At 35.7% G+C, this 23,055-nt stretch overlaps 1 protein-coding gene across 7 annotated transcripts in view; it reads right to left on the bottom strand.

Moving 5' to 3' along the window:
- LOC150108191 (uncharacterized) overlaps window positions 1-23,055 on the bottom strand; it is a 368,644-nt gene that overhangs the window by 268,313 nt on the left and 77,276 nt on the right. For all 7 annotated transcript variants that reach the window (XM_090390641.1, XM_090390644.1, XM_090390642.1 and 4 more), the window contains exon 5: window positions 7,937-7,984. In XM_090390641.1, the coding sequence (XP_090246767.1) occupies window positions 7,937-7,984 (48 nt within the window). The remainder of the gene's footprint in view (window positions 1-7,936; window positions 7,985-23,055) is intronic.

Raw genomic sequence — 23,055 nt, 5'->3', positions numbered from 1 at the left:
TTGAAAAGTTGAAAAGAGGTATTTATTTATTTACTTAAAATATTTCATTATACTGATTTCAGTCTAAATGCAGAGCAGTCATAACTTACAAAACAACAAAAGCAATGAATGGGAATGGCAAATTTGGAGGATGGCAAAACCCAGCAATATTGTATGTTGTATATCTCAACCAATAAAATACCTTTTTTTTAATTATTATTCTTTATTTTACATATTTTCTTGAATTTAGGGGCAGCACATTCCCTAACAATTGTCCTATCTAAATATTTTTCACTTATTTCTAAATATTGCTGCCATCTCACATGATATCACTAGCCCTGCCATCTCACATGATATCACTAGCCCTGCCATCTCACATGATATCACTAGCTCTCTGACAATGTTTGAAGCCAATCAGAATTCAGAAATGCACTAATGTAGTTATGAGCAGACCTAAGAATTTTATTTTATTGAGAATTTTTATGATACTCAATGTCTCAATATTTGTTTATAGTGGCAGAAAAGAAATTTTTTGCTTTTTCCACAAAAGTAATTCAAGACATAAGTGCCAGAAGCAAAAATATGGCAAAAAATGATATTATTAATAAAATAATAAATAGCATTGTATCACTTAAAATGCATGAATTTTTTCTTCACAGATGAATAAATGCACTAATATATAAGTAATTAACATATTTTCTTCAACACCAGTAATTATACAATTATATAAAAATTAGCCAGAGGAACTGTGACAGGTTCACCCAGGCTACATCTGATGAGTGAGATATTTGCTTGACTGGTGAGTAACACAAAATTTTTCAATCACTGTGTATAACCAATATCTAAATGAAAACATGCATATAATCCTAGTGAAGACTTCTCATTTCTGGAAGATTCAACTCTAACATACAGTTGATATACTTGGCACTGTAAAGATTTAGGAATATACTGTCATTGTCATCAAATATTTCTTCTCCATACTATTTCATATATTCTGCAACTTGATTAAGATCTAAGAAGAGCATTTCTCTGCCCATTTCATGAATCAGTTTCTGGAACTGAAAAAACATTGAATATATATTCACTTATTTATTCTTTACTGTTGTTTAGACGATAAAAACTTGGTAAAAAAAAAAAAAAACTTTTCCAATCTTTTAACATCAACTCACAAAACTGTCTCACTGATGGAATACTATTGTAGAATGTCAAGTAAATGAGATTTACATAAAAAGCAGCATGTATCCAGCTTGCCTTGATACATGCTGCTTTTTTAGTACTTTTTTAGTACTGATTTTTAGTACTTCACAATAGATAAGTTGAACCATTATTTCCCTCTATAATCTGTCGAAGTCAAAAATTATACTTCAATTTTTCTCATCACCATTAATTTAATTTCTTTTTGCTAGATTCCACATACATTTCATTCTAATAGTGAGTTAGAATGAAATTTCTGTGAAATCTAATTTGCAGTAGTACAAAGTCATTAATATTCGTCTATCAGTTATATAACATTTTTTCATCATCAAATTCCTGACATGTACCCTCAAGGGGTGTACAGGATATGATTACATGAAACTTACATCATTACTAACTTGCTTCTACAATTTTCTTCCAAATCAATCTACTACCTGTCAAGACTACAATATTATCAGATCTTATATTTCTATCTGCTTAAGGGTCAAAGATATATAACTCAGAGGAGACCTCCACATAGCCTTCAAAGGAATGCAGAGAACCTATCAGAGCTTCTGACCTAATGTCCAATTCTCACCTTCTTGTGATGCACCCTGTTAGGTATCTACTTGGATACTGAATGAGGATGGGCTGGCAATTTGGGATTTAGCTGACCAAATTGTATTCTTATTGGCTTAAATCAAAATTTCAAATGATGGCACAACATGACAGAATTTCATGTAGGCTGGGACATCGCCCAGTTAAGCAAGGCTCCCGTTGTTTTTGCCAGGGAGCCAGGGCAAACAGTGAAAAGTCAGCTACTGGAACAAATAGTACAACTTATCCCAACTCAACATCAGAGTTCAAGATCAGTACTATCAACATAAGAAGCCTGAATGGCAAAGAAATGGAGCTAGCTGAGGAATTGGATAAGTACCAGATAGACATAATAGGGGGTGATTGAAACAAAAAAAGCAAAAACTGGTGAGATCTTTCTAAGCAATAAATACAAAATGTTATATTCAGGAAATGATAAAGAAGGAGTAGCCATAGTATTCAACACTAAATATGAGGCTCATCTTCTTGTATGGCAGGCAATTTCAAGTAGAGTGATGTGGGCAAATACCAAAATGGATAACTGGACAATGAGACTTATTAGTGCCTATGATAACATAGGTTCTGCTAAGGTAGAAGTGGAGGAATTTTTTGAGACTTTAGAGAAAGCAACTGACACAATGAAAAAGGAAAAGTTGGTCCTTGTTGGGGATCTAAATAGCAGAGCAGGAAATGATTGTCAGACATACAAAAATATTTTGGGAAAATTTGGAGAAAAGAGCAAAGCTAATAATAATAATGGCAAATATCTGTTGAATTTCTGCTCAGAACATGGACTGGTTATTACTAACACAATGTTCCAACATAAAAATGTGCATAAATTCACATGGAGAGAAGAGGCAAGGAATAGGAAAAGTATCACTGACTATGTTATTATTGATAGTGATATTTTCCCAGTGGTGCAGGACACCACAGTGTACAGAGGATTTGAAATTGGAAATGATCATCGTTTAGTCTTGAGCAGGATAAAATTGAATTTCATATTGAAAAGAAGAACATGTAAGAAAGTTTTAAAGCAAATAAAAGTTGAGCAGCTCTCAAATGTGAACTATGGACTAAAATACACAATTATTATTAAAGAAAAAATGAAAGAGTTTGAGAGCAGAAACCAAACCTTGGAGATTCAGCGGCAAGAAAACACTGATTAATTCAGCCAGAGACCCATGAGGCGAGGTTGTGTGCAAGAATAGAAAAATCAGAACTCCATGGTGGACACAGGAAGTTAAAGAAGCAGTGAAGAAAAAGAAGAAAGCATATCAAAAGTTCGGGGCAAATTCTCTTAGATTCTCTGTATTCTCTTAGAGAATTCTCTATATTCTCTAAGAGCACAAAGTCAACTTGTGCTCTTAGAGAATACAGAGACAAATGTAAGAAAGCTAAACACTGTGTAAAACTAAACTAAACAAAACTAAACAAAAGTCATGGGAGGACGTTGGCAAGAACATAGAAAATAAATATCAAGAACGTGGCAAGATATTCTGTAGGTTGTTGAAGAAGCTCAGAAATGAAGGAAAAAGTGCTGTGACATGAAAACAGGAGAAAAAGATATCCTTGAAATATGGAGTAATTGCTTTGAAAAACTGCTAAATGAAACATACAGTGATGACAGCACAGTGGTAAAAACACTGACCAGGCATGCAGTCAGGAATACATATCCATACTTAAAGTAGAAAAAGCCATCAAAAGTTTGAAATGTGGAAAGGCTGCAGGAGTAGATGATATTCGACCCGAAATGCTCAAGTATGGAGGTATAAAAGTCACACAATGGCTGCACTGCATAGTACAGAAGACTTGAACAGAGGGACGAATTCCAGATGATTGGAGTAGAGCTCTCATTGTACCCATATATAAAAAGGGAATTAAAACTGAATGTGAGCATTACAGAGGCATTTCATTACTGAGTGTAGCTGGTAAATTATATGCAAGTGTAATTGAGAAACAGTTGGGAAGGATTGCGGAAGAGAAGCTTGGTGAAACTTGGCTGTCAGAATCAGATTTTCACTTTACGACAGATAGTTGAGAAATCATGAGAATATAACAAAGATCTGCATTTATGTTTTGTAGATCTGGAAAAGGCACATGAGAAGGTGCCAAGAGAGAAGCTATTCCAAACGCTACAGTAATATAGTGTTAATGGGGAATTATATCAAGCAATACTTAGTCTCTATTTGAGTTGTAAGTCAGCAGTTAGAATTGAAGTACAGGAAGATGGTTTAATGTTAAATTTGGTGTGAGACAAGGATGTACATTATCCCCTCTCTTATTCATTATCTATATGGATCACATTATGAAGGAAAGTGGTATTAAACCTGATATCAAAATTGGAGGTGTTGATCTCAGCTTTTTGCTTTATGCTGACATGTTATACTTCTAAATAAATCCGCTACAAGTCTGCAAGATTCCCTGACTAAATTGAATAACTACTGTAACAGATATGGAAGGAAGGTCAGCATTAAAAAGACAGAGACAATGAAAATAGGCAGAAACATTGAAAATATCAACTGCATTGTGAATGGAGAACTTATAGAACAAGTAAAACATTTCATCTATTTAGGCATGATTTTTAGTGAAGATGGTAAGTTAAATATAGAAATAGACAACAGAACCAACAAAGCTGGTATGGTAGGAAATCAATTGAATAAATTTATATGGAATAAGAGAGAAATTAGCAAAAACACTAAATTAGCTTTATACAAGACAGTGTTTAAACCAATTTTAGCTTATGGATCTGAGAGCTGGGTTAGAAGTAAAACACTTGACCGAAGACTAGAGACTGCAGAAATCAGTCCTGAGAAAGATTAGAGGCATGAACAGATGCCATCAATGGCAATATCATATTAAAAACAAGGACATTAAGAAAGAACTTGATATTTTCAGCATCCAGGAATGCATTAGCAGAGCTAATCTCAGGTGGTATGGTCACTTAAGCAGAATTGGAGAGGAAAGATTAGCAAAACAAGTGTTCTTTGCCAGGTTGGCAGGAAAAAGACCCAGAGGAAGACCAAGATATAGGTGGATTGATACAGTACAAAGTGCCTTAGACGATAGAAATATAAGATCTGATAATGTTGGAGTCTTGACAAGTAACAGACTGATTTGGAGGAAAATTGTAGATAGGAAGTTAGTAATGATGTAAATTTTTCATGTAGTACTGTCATATCCTGTACACCTCTTGAGGGTACATGGCAGGAATTTGATGATGATGATATTTCTATCTTCTAAGGCACTTTTTACTGTATCAATCCACCTATATCTTGGTCTTCCTCTGGGTCTTTTTCCTGCGAACCTGGCAGAGAACACTTGTTTTGCAAATCTTTTCTCTCCCAGTCTGTTTAAGTGACCATACCACCTGATGGGGGTGCTTAAGGGTCAAAGCTGTATAACTGAGAGGAGACCTCCACATAGCCTTTAAAGGAGTGCAGAGAACCAACTAGGGCTTCTGACCTAATGTCCAATCCTCACCTTCTCATGGTCCACCCTGTTAGGTATCTACCTGGATACTGAACGAACAAGGATGGGCTGGCAATTTGGGATTTAGCCAACTAAATTGTAATCTTATTGGCTTAAACCACAATATTAAATGATGGATGAATAATGTTTATGTATTTTATTCTACAGTGCACATCTAAGAGCTGCTCAACTTTTATTAGTTTTAAAACATTCTTACACGTTCTTCTTTTTAATGTGAAATTCAATTTTATCCTGCTCAAGACTAAATGGTGATCACTTTCAATTTCAAATCTGTGAGAAAACATCACTATCAACAATAACATAGTCAATGACTTTTCTTATTTCTTGCCTCTTTTCTCCATGTGAATTTGTGCGCATTTTTATGTTGGAACATTGTGGTAGTAATAACCAGTCCATCTTCTGAGCAGAAATCCAACAGGTATTTGCCATTATTATTAGCTTTGCTCTTTTCTCCAAATTTTCCCAAAATATTTTTATACGTCTGATAATCATTTCCTACTTTGCTATTTAGATCCCCAACAAGGACCAACTTTTCATTTTTCATTGTGTCAGTTGCCTTCTCTAAAGTACAGTGGCAGCCAGTGAAAATTTTAAGTGGAGGTGCTGCATATATACAAAATAAGAAAAAATAATTCATTTTTCCTAATCAGTAACCAATTTATTAATAAGTAAATTTACATATTGCAAAAATTGCTTTATTAAAAATATTTCACCCTCAGTACGAACACACACCAATAACAAGTTTTGTATACAGACATACGCACGCAAGTATAGAATATATCTGTGCTAACTGCTCAAAGAGCAGTGTCCGTTTTGACATTCTGACACTGCGTTAGATTGCAGTTCATTTGTTTCATGTAACGATAATTGAGAAAATATAATTCTTTTCATATTTTGAACAGTGACACTTCATAATTCAGCCTTGTATTTATAATAAATAAATAAATATGTTATTTTAACAGCATAAAATAAGATTTATCAAAAATATTTCACCCTCACCACGAACACACATCAATAATAAATCTCACAGAAATAACGCACGCAAGCATACAATTAATCTGTAGCGACACTGCTGAACTAGCAGCATCAGATTCACTTGTTACAGGCAGTGCAAATGAATATCAGCGAGTCTAGGTGGAACTGACTGAACATGATAATTCCAACACCGCATTAGATCGCAGTGCAGTTGTTTCGTAATCTAAAGCGTTAATCGAACAATTTCAATTATTAACTATTCAATCAATGTCGAAACATAAGCTGTAACCTTTACAATGTTGTATTGCATTTATATAATGTTGTAAGCATTGTTATTATTTATACACACAAACAAAATTTAATTTTTTCCTTTTTTCCTTGGGGGTACTGCAGTGTCACAGTGCTTATGTACAAGCCACCACTGCTAAAGCCTCAAAATATTCCTCCACTTCTATCTTAGCAGAACCTTCTATGGGATCATAGGCACAAATAAGTTTCATTGTCCAGTTATCCATTCTGATATTAGCCCACATCACTCTACTTGAAATTGCCTGCCATACAAGAAGATGAACCTCACATTTAGTGTTGAATACTATGGCTACTCCTTCTTTTTCTTGATTGTCATTGCCTGAATATAACATTTTGTATTTATTGCTCAGAAAGATCTTACCAGTTTTTGCCTTTTTTGTTTCAGTCACCCCTATTATGTCTATCTGGTACTTATCCAATTCCTCAGCTAGCTCCATTTCTTTGCCATTCAGGCTTCTTATGTTGATAGTACTGATCTTGAACTCTGGTGATGCTGAGTTGGGGGTGTGTTTTAGGATTTGTTCCAGTAGCTGACTTTTCACTGTTCGCCCTGGTTCCCTGGTAAAAACAAAGGGGGCGTCGTTTAACTGGGCAACGCCCCCAGCCAGAAGGAAATTCTGTCATGTTGTACCATCATTTTATATTGTGCTTAACCAATAAAAATACAACTTGGTAGGCTAAATCCCAAATTGTTAGCCCATCCTTATTCATTCAGTATCCAGGTAGATACCTAACAGAGCACACCACCAGAAGGTGAGGATTAGACATTGGGTCAGAAGCCCTGGTCGGTTCTCCACATTCCTTTAAAGGCTATGTGCAGGTCTCCTCTCAGTTATACAGCTTTGACCCTTAAGCACCCCATATAATTTTTTTTAATCCTCTATATTGATATGTGTCAGCATTTGGCCTACAGCATCATAGTCAGTTGGTGAGGCTGCCACCTTTGAGCTTACTAGTTTGCACACTCTCGGCATGATGGGATTTTCTAATAATCCTCATTCAGCCTAGTAAACTCTAGCATGCCTTTTCATTTACATGGATTAAGGTACAAGCTGTAGTTTCAATGCCAGAAGAAACTGCTCCAGCATTTTTCTCTACTCACTGGGAAACGAGTAAAGACAAACCAATAACTAAAACCAGTGGAAGAGGTGAAGTGTGTGGAGGTGGGGGGGCATCAGTCACTCCCATACAACATAGGATTGTTTCTCTCCAGCCTTTTATGCAAACCTACCTAAAAAAAAGTTGTGAACTGTTATGGAGCTCCAGCAGCCAAGAAGATTACTACAGCATTCCAAAACAATATTCTAAATTTCAGAGCATAATAAAATTTAAGACATTGTTTGGGAAATGATTTGGTAAACTGTCTAAAAGTTGAAATTCAATATGAAAAATCAACATTAATCAAAAAAGCTACCTTAATACTCCAGTCCACTGATGGAGAATTTTGACTTCCTGAATCACCCTATCAAATGGAAGAAAAAAAAAAAAAGAGAGAGATTATTTAAGAATCATGGAAATGAAAGTAAAAATATTAACAAATTCAGATATTAATAATCTGTCTTAAATTCATAATAATTAATGCAATTACAAAATAATTTCCATTAGAAATTTTTGTTGTGTACTGAATAAGAACAAAATAAATTGCGAAATATTGTAAGAAACTTGATGTACAACAACAGTGCAGTTGAATTCTAAAGTATGAATCAACTTGATTTCAATGTGAATGAGGTGTAAGGTATGTGAAGACTTTATGGCAACCATCAGAAATCATCCTTTTGCCATTCACTCCATGAATACATTAAAATGGAAATTAGAAATATATATGTAATTATCTGAGGTAAGACAACACTACAATCAACTATAGCAATCTTGTTTAAAAAAAAAACAACTCATATTTACTCTCAATTACTTGGCCAAAGCATAGCAACTTGAAGGGCAGCATCCGCACACCATTAATTGTCATCATCATCATCATCAAGCGTATCAAGGATTTAGGCCTAGCAGGGCTTGTTCCGGCCTTAGAAGTCATCGTTGAATCGTTTAAGAGGACGTCCTGGTTTTCTTTTGTTTAGGTAATGATTTGTAACCATTAATTGCATTTATATAATATATTTAGTCTTGTTATGCCAGAAGTATAATTATTACAAGGCAACTGGAAGACTATAAATCAGGAGTGGGGAACCTTTTTTGTATCAGGGGCGAAAATTATTAATTTAAAAACTTCTGCGGGCAATTGGCAAATTTAAATCTTATATATAGTGTATGTAGTGTGCAACATATTTTTATTTTAGATTATATTTTTTGTAAACTGCAACATGTTCATTACAAATAAGACAAATGCACTTGTCATTAATTTCAATAAAGAAGTATAGTTCTGTCCATTTTTCACAAAACAGAGCACATTCACCACTTCTTTTACGCTTTTCACTACAACTTGTCATTTAAAAAAATAAACAGAATAAAGTTGTCAACTGGTTAATTACAACGCACTCGCAGTACTGCATGAGAAAAACAAAGTCAAAAGTCAATATGTTTTGACATGCGGGAAAATGTCATGGCGGTAATTGGGAAGCAACCAATCAGAGAAAGTCTGAACTTTGCCCGTGAGAAATGCTCCCGATTTCTTTTTATTTTAACGACTGGTCTCGATTTGATGGTTGCCAGACGTATGACGATCATATTTTATATGATATAGTTATTTTTGATTTTGTATATTTAATTATTTAAATTATAATAAATTTAAATTATTATAAAATTTTATTTACATGTACATACAAGTACATCATCAAAGGGGCGAATTGAAATAGACTCACAGGCGAATTTTTGCCCATGGGCAAGGGGTTCCCCCTGCTATAAATGATATTAAAAAAAAAAAAAAAAAGAGAGAGAGAGAGAGAGAGAAACATCAAGACAAGTATAAACTACCTTATTATTACTTAGCACCTTCATAAAGTTCCACTGATTCATTATAAATCGCTACTCCATATCACCCACTGCACTTTTGTCTGTTAATTGCTAGTAGTACTGTCCACATAATTTGTCTGTTTCATAGGTGTGTGTGGGGGGGGAGATCATGCTTCTAGTAGATAAAAAACCTTACCTTCAAGGAAACTAGATAGCTAGCTTATCTTCAATTGAAAAACCCATATAAAAGTTATTTAATTCTTGATGAGATTTTAACTCTGATTCTTTTCAAACCAAAAAGCATAATCAAATTAAACTTGATGGGAAGTCGTATTCTTGTTTAATCCTTTATCCAAGTGTAAGCAAACAAACTTTGCACATGAAGTATCTTCATGATTAGGCTACTTGTATACTGAGGTTAATGACTAGATTAATTGCCTTAGTATCCCATAATGTAGAGCACACATCCTTTTGGATGTATAATGCTAGGCATTATGGGAAGGACTACTATCCAGACTGGTTTTGACCTTTATTGAATTTAAAAACCTTACATGTTCAGTACGGTTTTAGAATGTTTTAAAATTTACGGTTTTGAAACTGTATGTTTCTTATGAACCATGGTGCATTAAATGATATTCGTAAACATGTTTTGGATTGTCTGTAGTTTGCTAACATTTGAATTTGCTGTGACTCCATACAGGTGAGTCATACATCAGGACTGGCCTGATCAGCATCTTGTATAGCAGAAGTTTGAGTTCTGTGCCTATTCAGCTACAACGCTTCAGCAACGCTGCCCAACTGCCCTATTTGCTTTTGAACAGACATGATTGATGCGAGTTGTAAAGCAAACCCTTTTATCTAGTTGTACCCTAAGTATTTCACATGGAATGGGAGTGCCAAACATAACATGCCTGAATGTCCTCTGTGGACATTCAGCTTCTTGTGAATAGTGCTCTAGTGCCCTTGACTGCATTAACATAAATTCACCATTTTTTAAACCATTGTTCCAGTACTGAGACTGCATTTTGCAGTTTGTCAGTTGCCAATCTAGGTTGCAAGGAGCAAACCATTATTGCAGTATCATCTGCCTACAGGACCACTGTCATGGCAACAGTGGGTGGGATGTCAGCCACATAGAAGAGTAGAGGTGATAGCAGGATCTCCACACAATGTAACAAATATCAAGGCTTAATCCTACACCAAGTCTGGTCTGCTTTCATTAAAAATCTAACTGCTGCAGAACTATGATACAACATGTGCTATGCTACAAAATGTGACAGCAACTACTAACATTGTTCCAACACGTATACAGTAATTAATTTAACATTTTTATTCTGGTTACTTAATTGCACATAAACCAACTGTAAAGTTCTGATAGCATCTAATATGTGTAATTAAATGTTTCTAGTCTTTTTTTTTTTTTTTTTTTGTAAAATTTTTGCTAATACCCCTGATGATGTAAGACTGGTTAGAGTTATATTTGTTTGATTCTAATAAGAAAACATTGTGCTATGTCTCTCTGAAAATGGCTGATTTTAACTTACTGAAAAATATTAGAAAATTTATCCTTTTCAAGATGTCTTTTTTTTTATGGTAAATATTCAACAATATAACTGTTTTCTGCTCCTTATTCTTTGAATATTACATCATATCTTAAGTTATTAATTAGAAGTGAATTGTGTACCTCTCTTTCCAGTTCTTTTTTATATACATACATAGTGTTAATTAAATGTGAGTTTGTTTTTCAGTAGTAGTCAATATTTCCTCACTGTTTGTGAGGCTGGAAATAGTTTTAATTTTAATGCAAAATACAATTTGAACAGCCAAAATATTATATTTAGGCCATTCTTGTAGTAATAAAGCAACATGTCACTCTAGGAAACATTAAGACTACGCACTCGGTTGGATATCTAAGTCAACCCCTCATCTTACTGAGATACATATTGTACTATAAGGTGTCAGGAGCCCCTCCTGCCTTGTATAATCAAGGTGCAAGCCAGGAGAAAACAAGGGAAATTTTTTGTATCATTAGAAAGGATAATAAACAAACAGAAAAAAGAAATAGTATCTATTTCTCGCCGCTACAGGGCTACACAGCGTGTAGTGTTTTCAGAGAGCTCCCGAAAGCTAAGTATAATTTTGAGTGAAAATTAGAATATACGTTTAAATCATAACGTAATATTGTCTAATTTTGGTAGCTTGTTGTGTCTGTGTGATTTTGGTGTGAATTCCATTTTATTTAATTTAGTATTTTAACGATATGTTTCATAGAATAGCACATGGTGTCAATGCGACGTAAGATAATGGCATCCAAAAATACAATGCCTTTGTTCAAAAACTGTAATGTGAGGGAGTTTGTCCAATGTGATGTGTGTGGGATGTATGCATTCCCGAATGAAGCTGCAGTTTGGATTGAAAGTGATAGTGGTGGGAGAATGTGAAGAAAGTGTAAGCAAAGTGAGGAGTTGAAGTATGTCAGGTTGTGAGATAGTTATGGTTGAAGAAAGCTAGAATGTGAGTAAAAATAGTGGCTTGATAGGGAATTGCTATGTTGTGCAAGATGGCAATGAGAGCGGTGATCAAAGAAAGAGTGAAAGCAACTATACAGAGAGAGAAAATGGTTTAAATGATAAAAAAAATGAGGAATTATTTGTAGGAATTTAAATCGCTAGGTTGCGCGCAGTGATACAAAATGTGCAGCTGCAATTAGAGCACCTGCAAAACTCTTTCCTGAGTGATTCGGTTAACGTAAATAAACAAGTATTTGAAAGGAAAAATAAGTAAGAGTGGGAGAGTTTCTGAAATGAAGGAAAGTGTGTTATATGGTGACTCGTTATTAAGAGGAGTGATAGATGGGATTTAACTAAATCGTACTTACCGGGTGTGAAATTTAAGGATGTAAGTGAGAGTATTAAAGCGCAAAAACAAAGGGTGAAAAAATTGATAGTTGTGGTGGGTACGAATGAATTGAAAGGAGATAAATTTTTTATGAGAGAGAACTTGAAAGTATTGTTAAAGGTAGCGAAAGAAAAGAGTGACAGAGTTAGAATGGTGAGTCTGTTGCCGCGGTATGACAGAGAGAAGTTTAGAAGGAGAGCCATAATCGCAAATGACATTATGCGCAGGTTATACAGACGATGCGATGTAGAATTCGTGGACGTGTGGAATGAGTTTGATGGGCGAAAGGATTTATACAAGATAGATGGCCTTGCATTTGAATGGATTTGGTGTGCAGAGACTGGAAAAAAGTGTTGCTGAATGAAGTGAAAATGGATGTGCAGAACCAGGGAAACTAGAACTACCAAGGAGGGGGTAGGGAGTGGATATGCGGACATCAGTGAGAGAGCTGAGTGTAAGAATGTATATAATGTACCCGAGCCAGTACTAAAGACAAAAAATCGGAATGGGATAATCATAATAACGCATCAAGATAGGGGTGGGACAAAGTGACCATTGCATTTCATGTATACTAATGCCAGGAGTATTAGGAACAAGAAGAAAGAATTTTTGGCCTTGATTGGCTCTTCCTGGCCACAGGTTATTGGCATTAGCAAAACATGGCTAACGGAAGATGACATAGTGGGATAGAATGTGTAGGTTATAGTGTGTTTAGGAGGGACAGAGAGAATAAAATGGGGGGAAGGGTGTTATTGATGATAGCTGATGAACTGCAGCCAGAGAGAATTGAAGTTGGAAAGTGAAAAGCGCTCATTTGAGGCTATTTGGTGTGAGATTGAGCCTGGCAGAATAAAATATACAGTTGGGTGCTGCTATACACCAGGTGATGGAATAGATGGTGGAGATAGTATGCATAAACAAATTGATGAAATGAGTGGAAGGAGGGTAATTATTATGGGGGATTTCAACTATGGTAACATTGATTGGAAGGAGCAGAGGACACATGTGAGGAAGGAAATGGATTTCATTCAATTAAGGGATAACTATCTGAGACAGCATGTAATTGAAAATAGTAAGGGTGTGAGAGTGCTTGACCTGGTAATAGCATCTGAGAATTTGACTGTAATGAATATGACCATGTTGCCACCTATTGGTGAGAGTGATCATAAGGTCTTGACCTGGGAGGTGGCTAAAGGTTTGGAATTTTCGATTAAGACAGGGCATATGTGGAATTACCATGCTGGCAAGTATGACAAGCTTAGATTGCTTGGATCAGTGCCATGGCATGTACAACTGCAAGGGCTGGATGTCGATAGAGCATGGGAAGTGGTCCAGGAGCATTTACAGGAGGTTATGGCTGATTGTATACCTAGGGGCCGAATAGTAAAACAAGTAGGGGTTAAATAGATGAATAACACCATTAAGCTTGAGCTGCAAAAAAAGAAACAACTGTGGAGGTAATTTAAAGAAAGAGGTGGCCTGCAGGCACACGAACGGTATAAAGTGCAGACCAGAAGGGTAACGAGTGTGGTAAAAAAAAGCAAAAACAGATTATGAAAGGAAACTAGCTATGCAAGCTAAAGAGAATCCCAAACAGTTCTTTCAATATGCTGCAAGCAAGAAAAAAACTGTACACGGCAAAATGATTTTAAGGAATGACGATGGTAAGGAGGTCACTGAATAAGTCGATATAGTGGAGTTACTGAGCGAGCAGTTTGCAAAAGTATATCATCCAGGTGGTGACATTGAAAAAATGAAGGAACCATTAGTTTATACAGGAATTGTGATGAATGAAGTGGAGGTGAAAAGTCTATTACAGAACTTTAATGTGAGTACATCTGTATGATTGGATGGTATACTGGCACGGCTCTTGTGTGAAGCGGCTAAAGAATTATCAGTGCCCTTGACCATGTTGTTTAATCTGAGTCTCGGGTCTGGTTTAGTCCCAAAGGTGTGGAATGAGGGGAATATAGTTCCACTGCATAAAGAAGGATCCAAGACTACGGTTGCAAATTATCGACCGATCAGCATATCAGGAGTTGTTGTCAAGGTTTTGGAGAAAGTAGTCAAGGGAAAAATACAGGAATGGATTGATGAACCCTTCACATGACTTTGTGAAGGGTAGATCATGCCTCAGTAACTTGCTCAAGTTTTATAACACGGTGACGGCTGAACTGGATAAGGGTAATGGGTTTACAGTGATACTGCTGGACCTGGCTAAGGCATTTGACAGGATACCACATGGAATTCTAATCCATAAACTACAACATATGGGAATGGATATAGGGTTGGTGAGATGGATAGGTGGGTGGTTGATGGAGAGATATCAAAGAGTAGTTTATTCAGGAGTAGAGTCCAAAAGTCGGCCTGTGACTAGTGGTGTGCCGCAGGGTTCTGTTCTTGAACCACTGCTGTTTAATTTGTTCATTAACGATATAGGGAAGAATCTAAGAGGAACAGTTCATTTGTTCGCTGATGATGCAAAGTTGGGTAGGGTAATAGTGAATGCAGAAGATGTCAAAATCTTGCAGGATGACTTGGATAGATTGGAGTTCTGGGCTAAGGAGAATGGATGTCAATTTAATGTGACAAAATGTAAGGTTATGCATTTTGGGGTGAAAAGATTAGCAGTATACCACATTGGTGGAACTGTACTCCAGGAGATTGATGAGGCCAGGGACTTGGGAGTGTTGGTGGATAGGGAGATGAAGTTTAGGGGGCACATTGCAAAAGTAGCTAAATCAGCTCATCAACTCACTTGGTTGTTGAAAAATACCTTGACGAGCAGAGACAAGCAAGTTATTGCACCTCTGTACTGAGCCTTGATAAGACCTCATCTCGACTACTGTGCCCAGATTTGGTCACCTAGGTTCCTTCTTGATGGGGAGGAGGTGGAGAGGATCCAGAGGCGAGTGACTAAGATGATAGCAGGTCTATGGAATGAACCATATGAGAACAGGTTGAAGATTTGTGGATTGCAGAAATTAGTTGATAGGCGGAAAAGGGGAGATATGATTGAGACATTCAAATTGCTAAAGGGATTCTATAGGGTTAATTCAGAGGATATTTTTGAGATCAGGACTGGTGGTGGGAGAACTAGGGGACACCTATGGAAGCTGGGCAAGAGTGTGGTTAGCAGGGGTGTTGGGTTCTTTACTTTTAGAGTGGAATAAGCTGCCAGAGTCTGTTGTGGGTGCTATGACGGTGAGCAAGTTCAAAGCAAGGTATGATAGATACTGTGAGAATGTCGTATAGTTGTGTGGACATGATGTTTAGGGCCTCCCTCCTCTAAGGACTCCCTGGAGTCGCCCATAATAATAGTAATCTAGCTTAACCCCAATACAGAAATTTTACTGAAGAACATTGCAAGAAATTTCACTTCTATATCACAAAAAAAACTGGTCACTAGATGTTACTAGATGTTTCATTTAAGCATAGTGATTTTTTTCTATAAGAATTTATAATAATTTCAAGTGCAAACAAGTTGTTGAGAATAAAAGTTCCAACTCTTTGTAGTAATGAACAACATATTTCAGTCTTGGAGGTATAAAAAACCATCAGAAAAATGAAATATGGAAAAACAAAAACAGCTGATATATATGCAACATGAAAAACACAAATATCAAAGTATAAAAAAATTTACACTGGAAATTTTATTTTACTTTTCTTGGCTATAAAGTAAATCACAAATAATTAGAGTTTGCAATTACTGATCTGCAAAATGAGAAATGAAAACTGAATATAAGAATAATAGAGTCTGACAAACGTGAAGATTGTATTTGTAAATTGTGCTCTTGACAACACACAGCTCACTCTCAAAACAGCAAACTTGCAGGGATCACAGGACAGTTTTTCATGTATCTATATCTATAGAAAATTTAAAAAATTCTTTAAATTTAAAGAATTTAGAGAATGCTTTAAAATTAGAGAATCCTTTAACCACGCTACCGGCCAAGACGTCTATAGACGTTCACGTTATCATGGATGCGAAGTGCTTATTAAAATTGTAATACCATTGTTATAGCAATGAAATATATGATGGATACGAAGCGTATGTGGATGCGTATTTGATCCATAACGGCCGGTAAGGTGGTTAAACATAACAAAAGGATTAAGTGTTTGTGATTATTTATAGCAGTGCTTCACAGTATAGACACCACCAGCATAAAAAAAAGAAATAAGTAATTTATGAAGTCCCCAATAGTTAACTAGAATTTCAACCAGCATATTCAGAGCACAAATTACAATATAAAATACAAGGCACTACAATTAATGAAAAACCTAATAACCTATCAAAACAATCTCTGAGGACTGAATAAAAAGAAAAGTAAGTGTATCTTTAATGGCACATGTGACAGTAGAAAGCAAATGTCAGATTTGGCATTAAAGATATGATTGCTTATTCTTCATGGTTAAGATTTGACCAAAATGACTAAATAAAAGGGAAGTTAATTCAGAAAGAGGTCAGGCTAGATGTGATCTTAAAATGACTTCAGCAAATTAATGCATATTTTAGTTTGAGAGATACTATCTCAGACCTATAGTCATTTCTTTCACAGCTATCTTTTTCCATTTAAAATTATGCAGTATGTGTGTGTGTGGGAGGGGGGGGTACCAGAGTTTGGTGTACCAGTTCTAACTTGCCATACTGATGACAGCAAATGTAGGTTTTATGTTCTTTCTGGCAGATGTTAAAAGCTTTGCTCTTCTTTCCGAAGTGGGCTAGGTTGCAGGCACATGGATGTGCCTGCAACATATTCCAGAATGTGCAAGTGGATGGAGCTGATTCAAGAAAACACATGATGGTTGCTAGATGGTTTGAAAGTACCATGGAGATTATGAAGAACTTTAGCCATCTTTCTTCTAAAGCACTTCTAAGGACATCAATCCATCTAGATTTCTGGCATTCCTCTAGGTCTTCTTCCAGCAATCCTCCAAACAAACATCTGTTTTGATAACCTTTTCTCCTTCATTCTGTTAAGTGACCACCACCCATTCTACACATTCTAGAATGCTAACAACTTCAAGTTCTTTTACAATATTTTCATTTTTAAACCACCTTACAATTAACAATAGGGATGAAATATACCAAATATTTCATACTTTGTATCCATGTGTTATTTTAAATGCACTTTGCAACTATGTAAATGACATGTAAATTATCATGATCAGTATAGTGGTTAATATAATTCTGTCATTGTTCACAGACTAGAGACCATAGATATGATAATTAGAATTTTTATATCTGTGAAATATAACATATCATGTTATATTTCATATCATGTAATATAACATGATATGAAAATAACATTAAAAAAGAATAAATTTTGTTACAAAAATAATAAACTTAATTTTGAAAAAAAAAAAGTACATACATACTGAGCAGGATTAATTTATTTTTGTCAACCATGTTATTTCAAAATTGTGTAAAAAGCAAAACACATCATACTCCTCCATCTCTATTCCTGTCAGGATGTCATCCAGCTGTGTCTCACTTATTCCCACAATTTTTTGGGTGAACAGACTCAATCAATGCAACCATTTAACTTGCCTTATTTCTTACACTTATAGCATTTGTATACAAACATAACAGCTCATTCCTGGATCTATAGCAAGTTTAATGATATCACTTATTAGATGCGATTTCTTCATACTTAACTTGAGCCATTTCTTTTTCTCCTTATTCATCTTAGACCCCTTTTCAAATCCAATTATTTTCCATTGATCCCAGGTCATCCCATTCCCTTCTTTGTCTACACATACACACATTCACATCCTCTTGGAGCATCAATCTTTCTCACACTGTGTTTCCCTGTCATGCTGTGAAACTTTGCAGGAATATATTGTGTGTCATGCAGAAATTTGAAGAAATGGGAAATGGAAATGAGTTCTTGCAGTGCACATGCTGTATCAAGACACATGGATATGCCTTACACAGGAGTTGTGCCAGAAAGATATTGAAAGTCAACAGACATGCACTTCAGCATTCCTTGCTTATGTGTAGTTGAATGCTGCATAGCCATGGATGATTTTGTGGGGAGATAAGGCTCACTTTCACCTGAACAGAGCTGTGAATACCCACAACTGCCAGGTATGGACTATTCAAAACTTGCATGCAATCCAAGAAATTCCTTTGCATTCACCCAAAGTTGCTGTCTGGTGCAAGTTTACAACTTTGTTTATCATTGGACCATTCTTCTTTGAGGCCATTTGCCAGTCAGGGTTATGTGACCTGCTCAGTTAATGCTGAAAGGTATGATAAACAGTTTTGATGTACTGCAGCTACAGCAGTGTCTCTGCATGGATACAGTCACTTTCATGCAGGATGGGATGTTTGAGAAATCTTCTGAGATGTCTCTGAGAAATCTTCAGAGTTTTCTTCGAAGATCTTCGAAGCAGCCATGCGTTTCATACTACATGGCTGCCTCGTTCACCTGATCTGATCTCTTGACTTCTGGCTCTGAAGATTTCTCAACGACAGGCTTTATCAGGATCATTCTGATAACTTACCAGAACTGAAAGACAGCATAATGCAGCATGTGAGCAACATCAGTCCGGACCAGCTGCGTTTTGCCATTGACCACACCGTGCAAAGGATGCAGTTTGTGGCATACTGGGAAGGGCAGCATATTGAACAGTACAGCACATGAATGCATAATGGAAGTGAATAAAAATGTGTTATTTATGCTTGTGTTGCTTTTCACCTTCTTACATGCACAGAAAAATTACATCTACATTCAGTAGGTCATACTTCACCACCAGCTGGTGGTGAATTTTTGGAACTTTTTTTTCTCAGATATCATTTCCACATGACACACAATGTATTCCTGCAAAGTTTCACATCATTTGGATCACTGGGTGGCACTCCACAAGGCCTTAAACAGAGATACTTTAATTTTGACCACCCTGTATATGGCTTTCAATAAATATTAGTTATTTATATTTCCTTATGTTTTCATGTGAATTGAAGAAACATAATCGGAGGATTTTGAACATCTTCTTGCCATCATATGCTTGTGTGAGATCTACAAAAAGTAAATACAGATTCTTACTACACTCCTGTCATTTCCAATCTATTTATCTCAAAGTGAAAAAAATCTGAATTCTGATAAATTCTATTTGGCCTAGACCAGTGTTTTTCAAACTTTTCTGACTAAAACCCTTAATATATTAAACTTATGAAAAGATACCACACTCTTATCTTGGCCAAAAGCCTGAGAAGTGAAGTATAGCATCTGTTCTTATCAGTTTAAAATCCGATGTAGGTCACATGATTTTAACCTGATTTCTGAAAGGCAGTGAAGTGTGCGTTGCTTGCTCCACCTTTGTCATGAATCAGCCACTCCATCAGTACCTAAGGTATTAAACTGATTTCTGGAAGGCAGCAAAATACGTATAGCTTACTTCAGCTTTGCTACCACTTGCCCTGGTGTTGCACTACTTCTAGGGTCAGCTCTCTTCATCGGGAAGATCAGTTTTTCATTATGTATATACACATTAAACTGAAGCAAAAGTCTAATTTGCCTTATTTCTTACACTTATAGCATTTGTATACAAACATAACAGCTCATTCCTGGATTTTTATTATATTTCACTAAAAAAAACATTTTTTTAGTGAAATATAATAAAAAATCTTATAGATTTCATAGTTTTAACATTCATGCTGGGTGATATGTTACATCTTTCATTTTCCTTCAAGAGGAAACTTACTTGACAGTATATTATGTCCCTTCTGCATTGAGTAGGTACATTTTTATAAACTTTTAAATATATATATGGCATACTAGTTTGATTTTTTTCAATTCAATTTTAATCATAAAATTACTGTCTTAATGTACATTTTCTGTGTTTATCAGAGTTGAGCCACTTTCATTCCAGATGTTACATATAATAAAGTAAAAACAAAAACGTAACAAAGTTAATATCAAGAATGAAGTTTATTAACATTTAAATACATTGAAAAAAAACACAAATAAAAAAACAGAAATTAGGAAATATTTTATTTAATAAAAAAAAAATAAAAAAAAACTCTTTTTATTCATACTGAGAAAAAATTCTTTATTCCAAAGTCTATTCATTCAGAACATATATAAAAATATTACAAATGCATGAGTAATGAGCTTTATTGTACCACTAAATACAGTCACAATGTATGTACTATATGTAGCAACAATTAGTGTAAGCTAGAGACATCTAAAAAAAAAAAAACAGCCTGACTCTGCATAATGATAAACACTTCCCCTCCCACAGACACTGTACATTATCATTAAGATGATAGTAATTTTCATCCACCAGCATGTCATATATATCAGCTAAAAAAATTTTTAAAAAAAATCAGCTAACGCCTTTTATTCCCTTATAGGAAGTAGGCGAGGCAACCCTATCTAGCTTTTGGAGAGTGAGTGAGCAGTTCAATTGCCACCAGTAGCCACTCAGAGATAGCTGCATGACTATCACTAATTATAGGCAGCACCAATGAAGAGACTGGCAAACAAGTACTGCCATCTCTTGGTACCTAACCCTAACAGGATTACTGTCTGAAATAATGTGGGTTCTACAGTCGATTTTGTTGCATTTACAGGATGAAAAACACAAGTTTCTTGGAGAAAAACACCTACTTGCCCATGCCAGAGATTGACTAACTCAGAAAATGGTCAAAGATAGGCCTAGAAAAAGTTCCTCCAGTCGGCAACTAGACCAGACAACTTGAACTTAAGTCTACCTTCAGGTGGCCGGCCTACAGCAGTGGATGCAAGTGCCACTTCCACTGAGCTACATATTTAAAACTTTGCAAAGATATGCACACTCAACACTGAAGGGACATAATATACTCAGAAGCAAGTTTCCTCTTGAAGAGGAAATACAAGATTTGACATTGTTCAATGCTAACATAAAAGCAACAAAATCTATAAGATACACTTTGTCTAACAGATAAGCTTAGGTGTTGATGGTTATTCATGACTTATTTTTAACGGTATTAACAACACCAAACAATTTTATCAAAAGATGTTTCATTAACTGTTTATATTTTGCTGAATTTCAAATCAGCATCATCAGAGCACAACACAGCTTGTATAAGTGAGAGTGAGTAAGTAAATAAAACAATACATTTGTAATGGGAAAAAGATCTAAAGTCCTATTTTGATACCCTCTAATGTTGTAAAAAACATTACAGCTATGTGGGAGTTGCTCTTAAGATAAATCTCCCAAATTTTTGGCAAATTCATGCAACCATATTTGTTCAGGTTAGGGGACTTCTTCAAAGCCAGGGCTGACTCAAAAAATAATCTTTTGGATCTGTAACAACTTCTAAATAGCATATTCATTTCTTCCATCTAATCCTGTGTAAAGGAGTATCCAAAGCGTGGTCTGCCAATCCTGACTCGCCATAGTAATAGTAGCGAATGTATGTTCTTCCAGGCAGATGTTAATTGATCTTCCTGTTTGTCCATAGTAGGCCAGATCACAGTCACAAGGAACGTCATACATTCCAGGGTGTGCTAGAGGGTGAAGTTTATCCTTAGGCGAGTGGATCAGAGTTGTTAGTTTAACGTGAGGTTTGAAAGTGGTGCAAAGGCCATGTTTCATCAGTACTTTGGCTAATCTTTTCTGATGTACCTCTGACATAGGGAATAGAAATGACAGTGTTGTGTTCCTGCGAATTAGGGGAGGGGAGGGGTCATGGGGCTATGTAGTATTTTATCTATTTTGTAGGAATTGTAGCTGTTGGCCAAGAACATATGGCGCAGATATTTGAGTTCTGTGGACAGAGCTGTATCGTTAGAACAAATGGCTCTAGCTCTGTGCATAAGGGTTTTTAAAATGCCATACTGTTGGACTGGATGACGATGTGGTTGTTTATGTAGGTATCTTCCTCTCTCTCTCTCTCTCTCTGTGTGTGTGGGGGGGGGGGGGGGGGGCTTTCTGTAAATGGAAAAAAAGATAGTGATCCATTTGAAAGGCGGGTGACTAATGTGTCAAGAAATGATAAACAGTTATTAGATTCTTTTTCTACTGTGGTGAAGTGGATTTTGAGGTGTTGGCTGTTTAGGTAGGTGACAAATGCATCCAAAGTGTCTTGTCCATTGGTCCAAATAGCAAACACATCATCTACATAGCATAACCACACTAGGGGCTTGTATGTAGCTGTGGTAAGTACTTTGTTTACAAAGTGTTTCATGTAAAAGTTTGTTAAGAGGGGGGGAACCCATAGAAGTACCATTAATGTGTTTGTAGATTTTTCCTCCCCATGAAAGTAACTGCATACATAGTAAATTTGAATAGTTCAAAGATATCAGAGAGAAATTTAGACTTGATCAAATCAAGAGTTCTATAAGTGGCACATTGGTAAATAAAGAGGTGACATCAAAACTAACCATTATGTATGAATTTTTAAAGATATGATTTTTAACTAGTGTTTTGAAATGGACTGAATTTTTTTTACAAAAGTAGAGAAGTTGCCAGTAAGGGGGGGTAAGCAACTTGGCTAACTGTTGGGCCAGTTTATACGTGGGACTATCTATGCTATTGACTATGGGACATAGGGAGATATTAGGTTTGTGGATTTTTGGTAATCCATAAATATGGGGTGGTTTAACATGAACTGGTTTTATTTTTTTGATGATTTCTTTTGGCCAAGAAGTCACTTTTTCAGTAATTTTTTTCCCTTGAGATATAGTGGGGGGTCTTGATCTATAATTTGGTATGTGGAACAGTCACATAGGAGATCTT

The sequence above is a fragment of the Typopeltis vanoorti genome, chromosome 3 (genome assembly GCF_054136105.1).
Source record: "Typopeltis vanoorti isolate ZY-2024b chromosome 3, IOZ_Tvanoo_1.0, whole genome shotgun sequence".
NCBI lineage: Eukaryota > Metazoa > Arthropoda > Arachnida > Uropygi > Thelyphonidae > Typopeltis > Typopeltis vanoorti.
The sequence above is the reverse complement of the archived record's forward strand: the minus strand, read 5'-3'. Positions and strand labels throughout refer to the sequence as shown.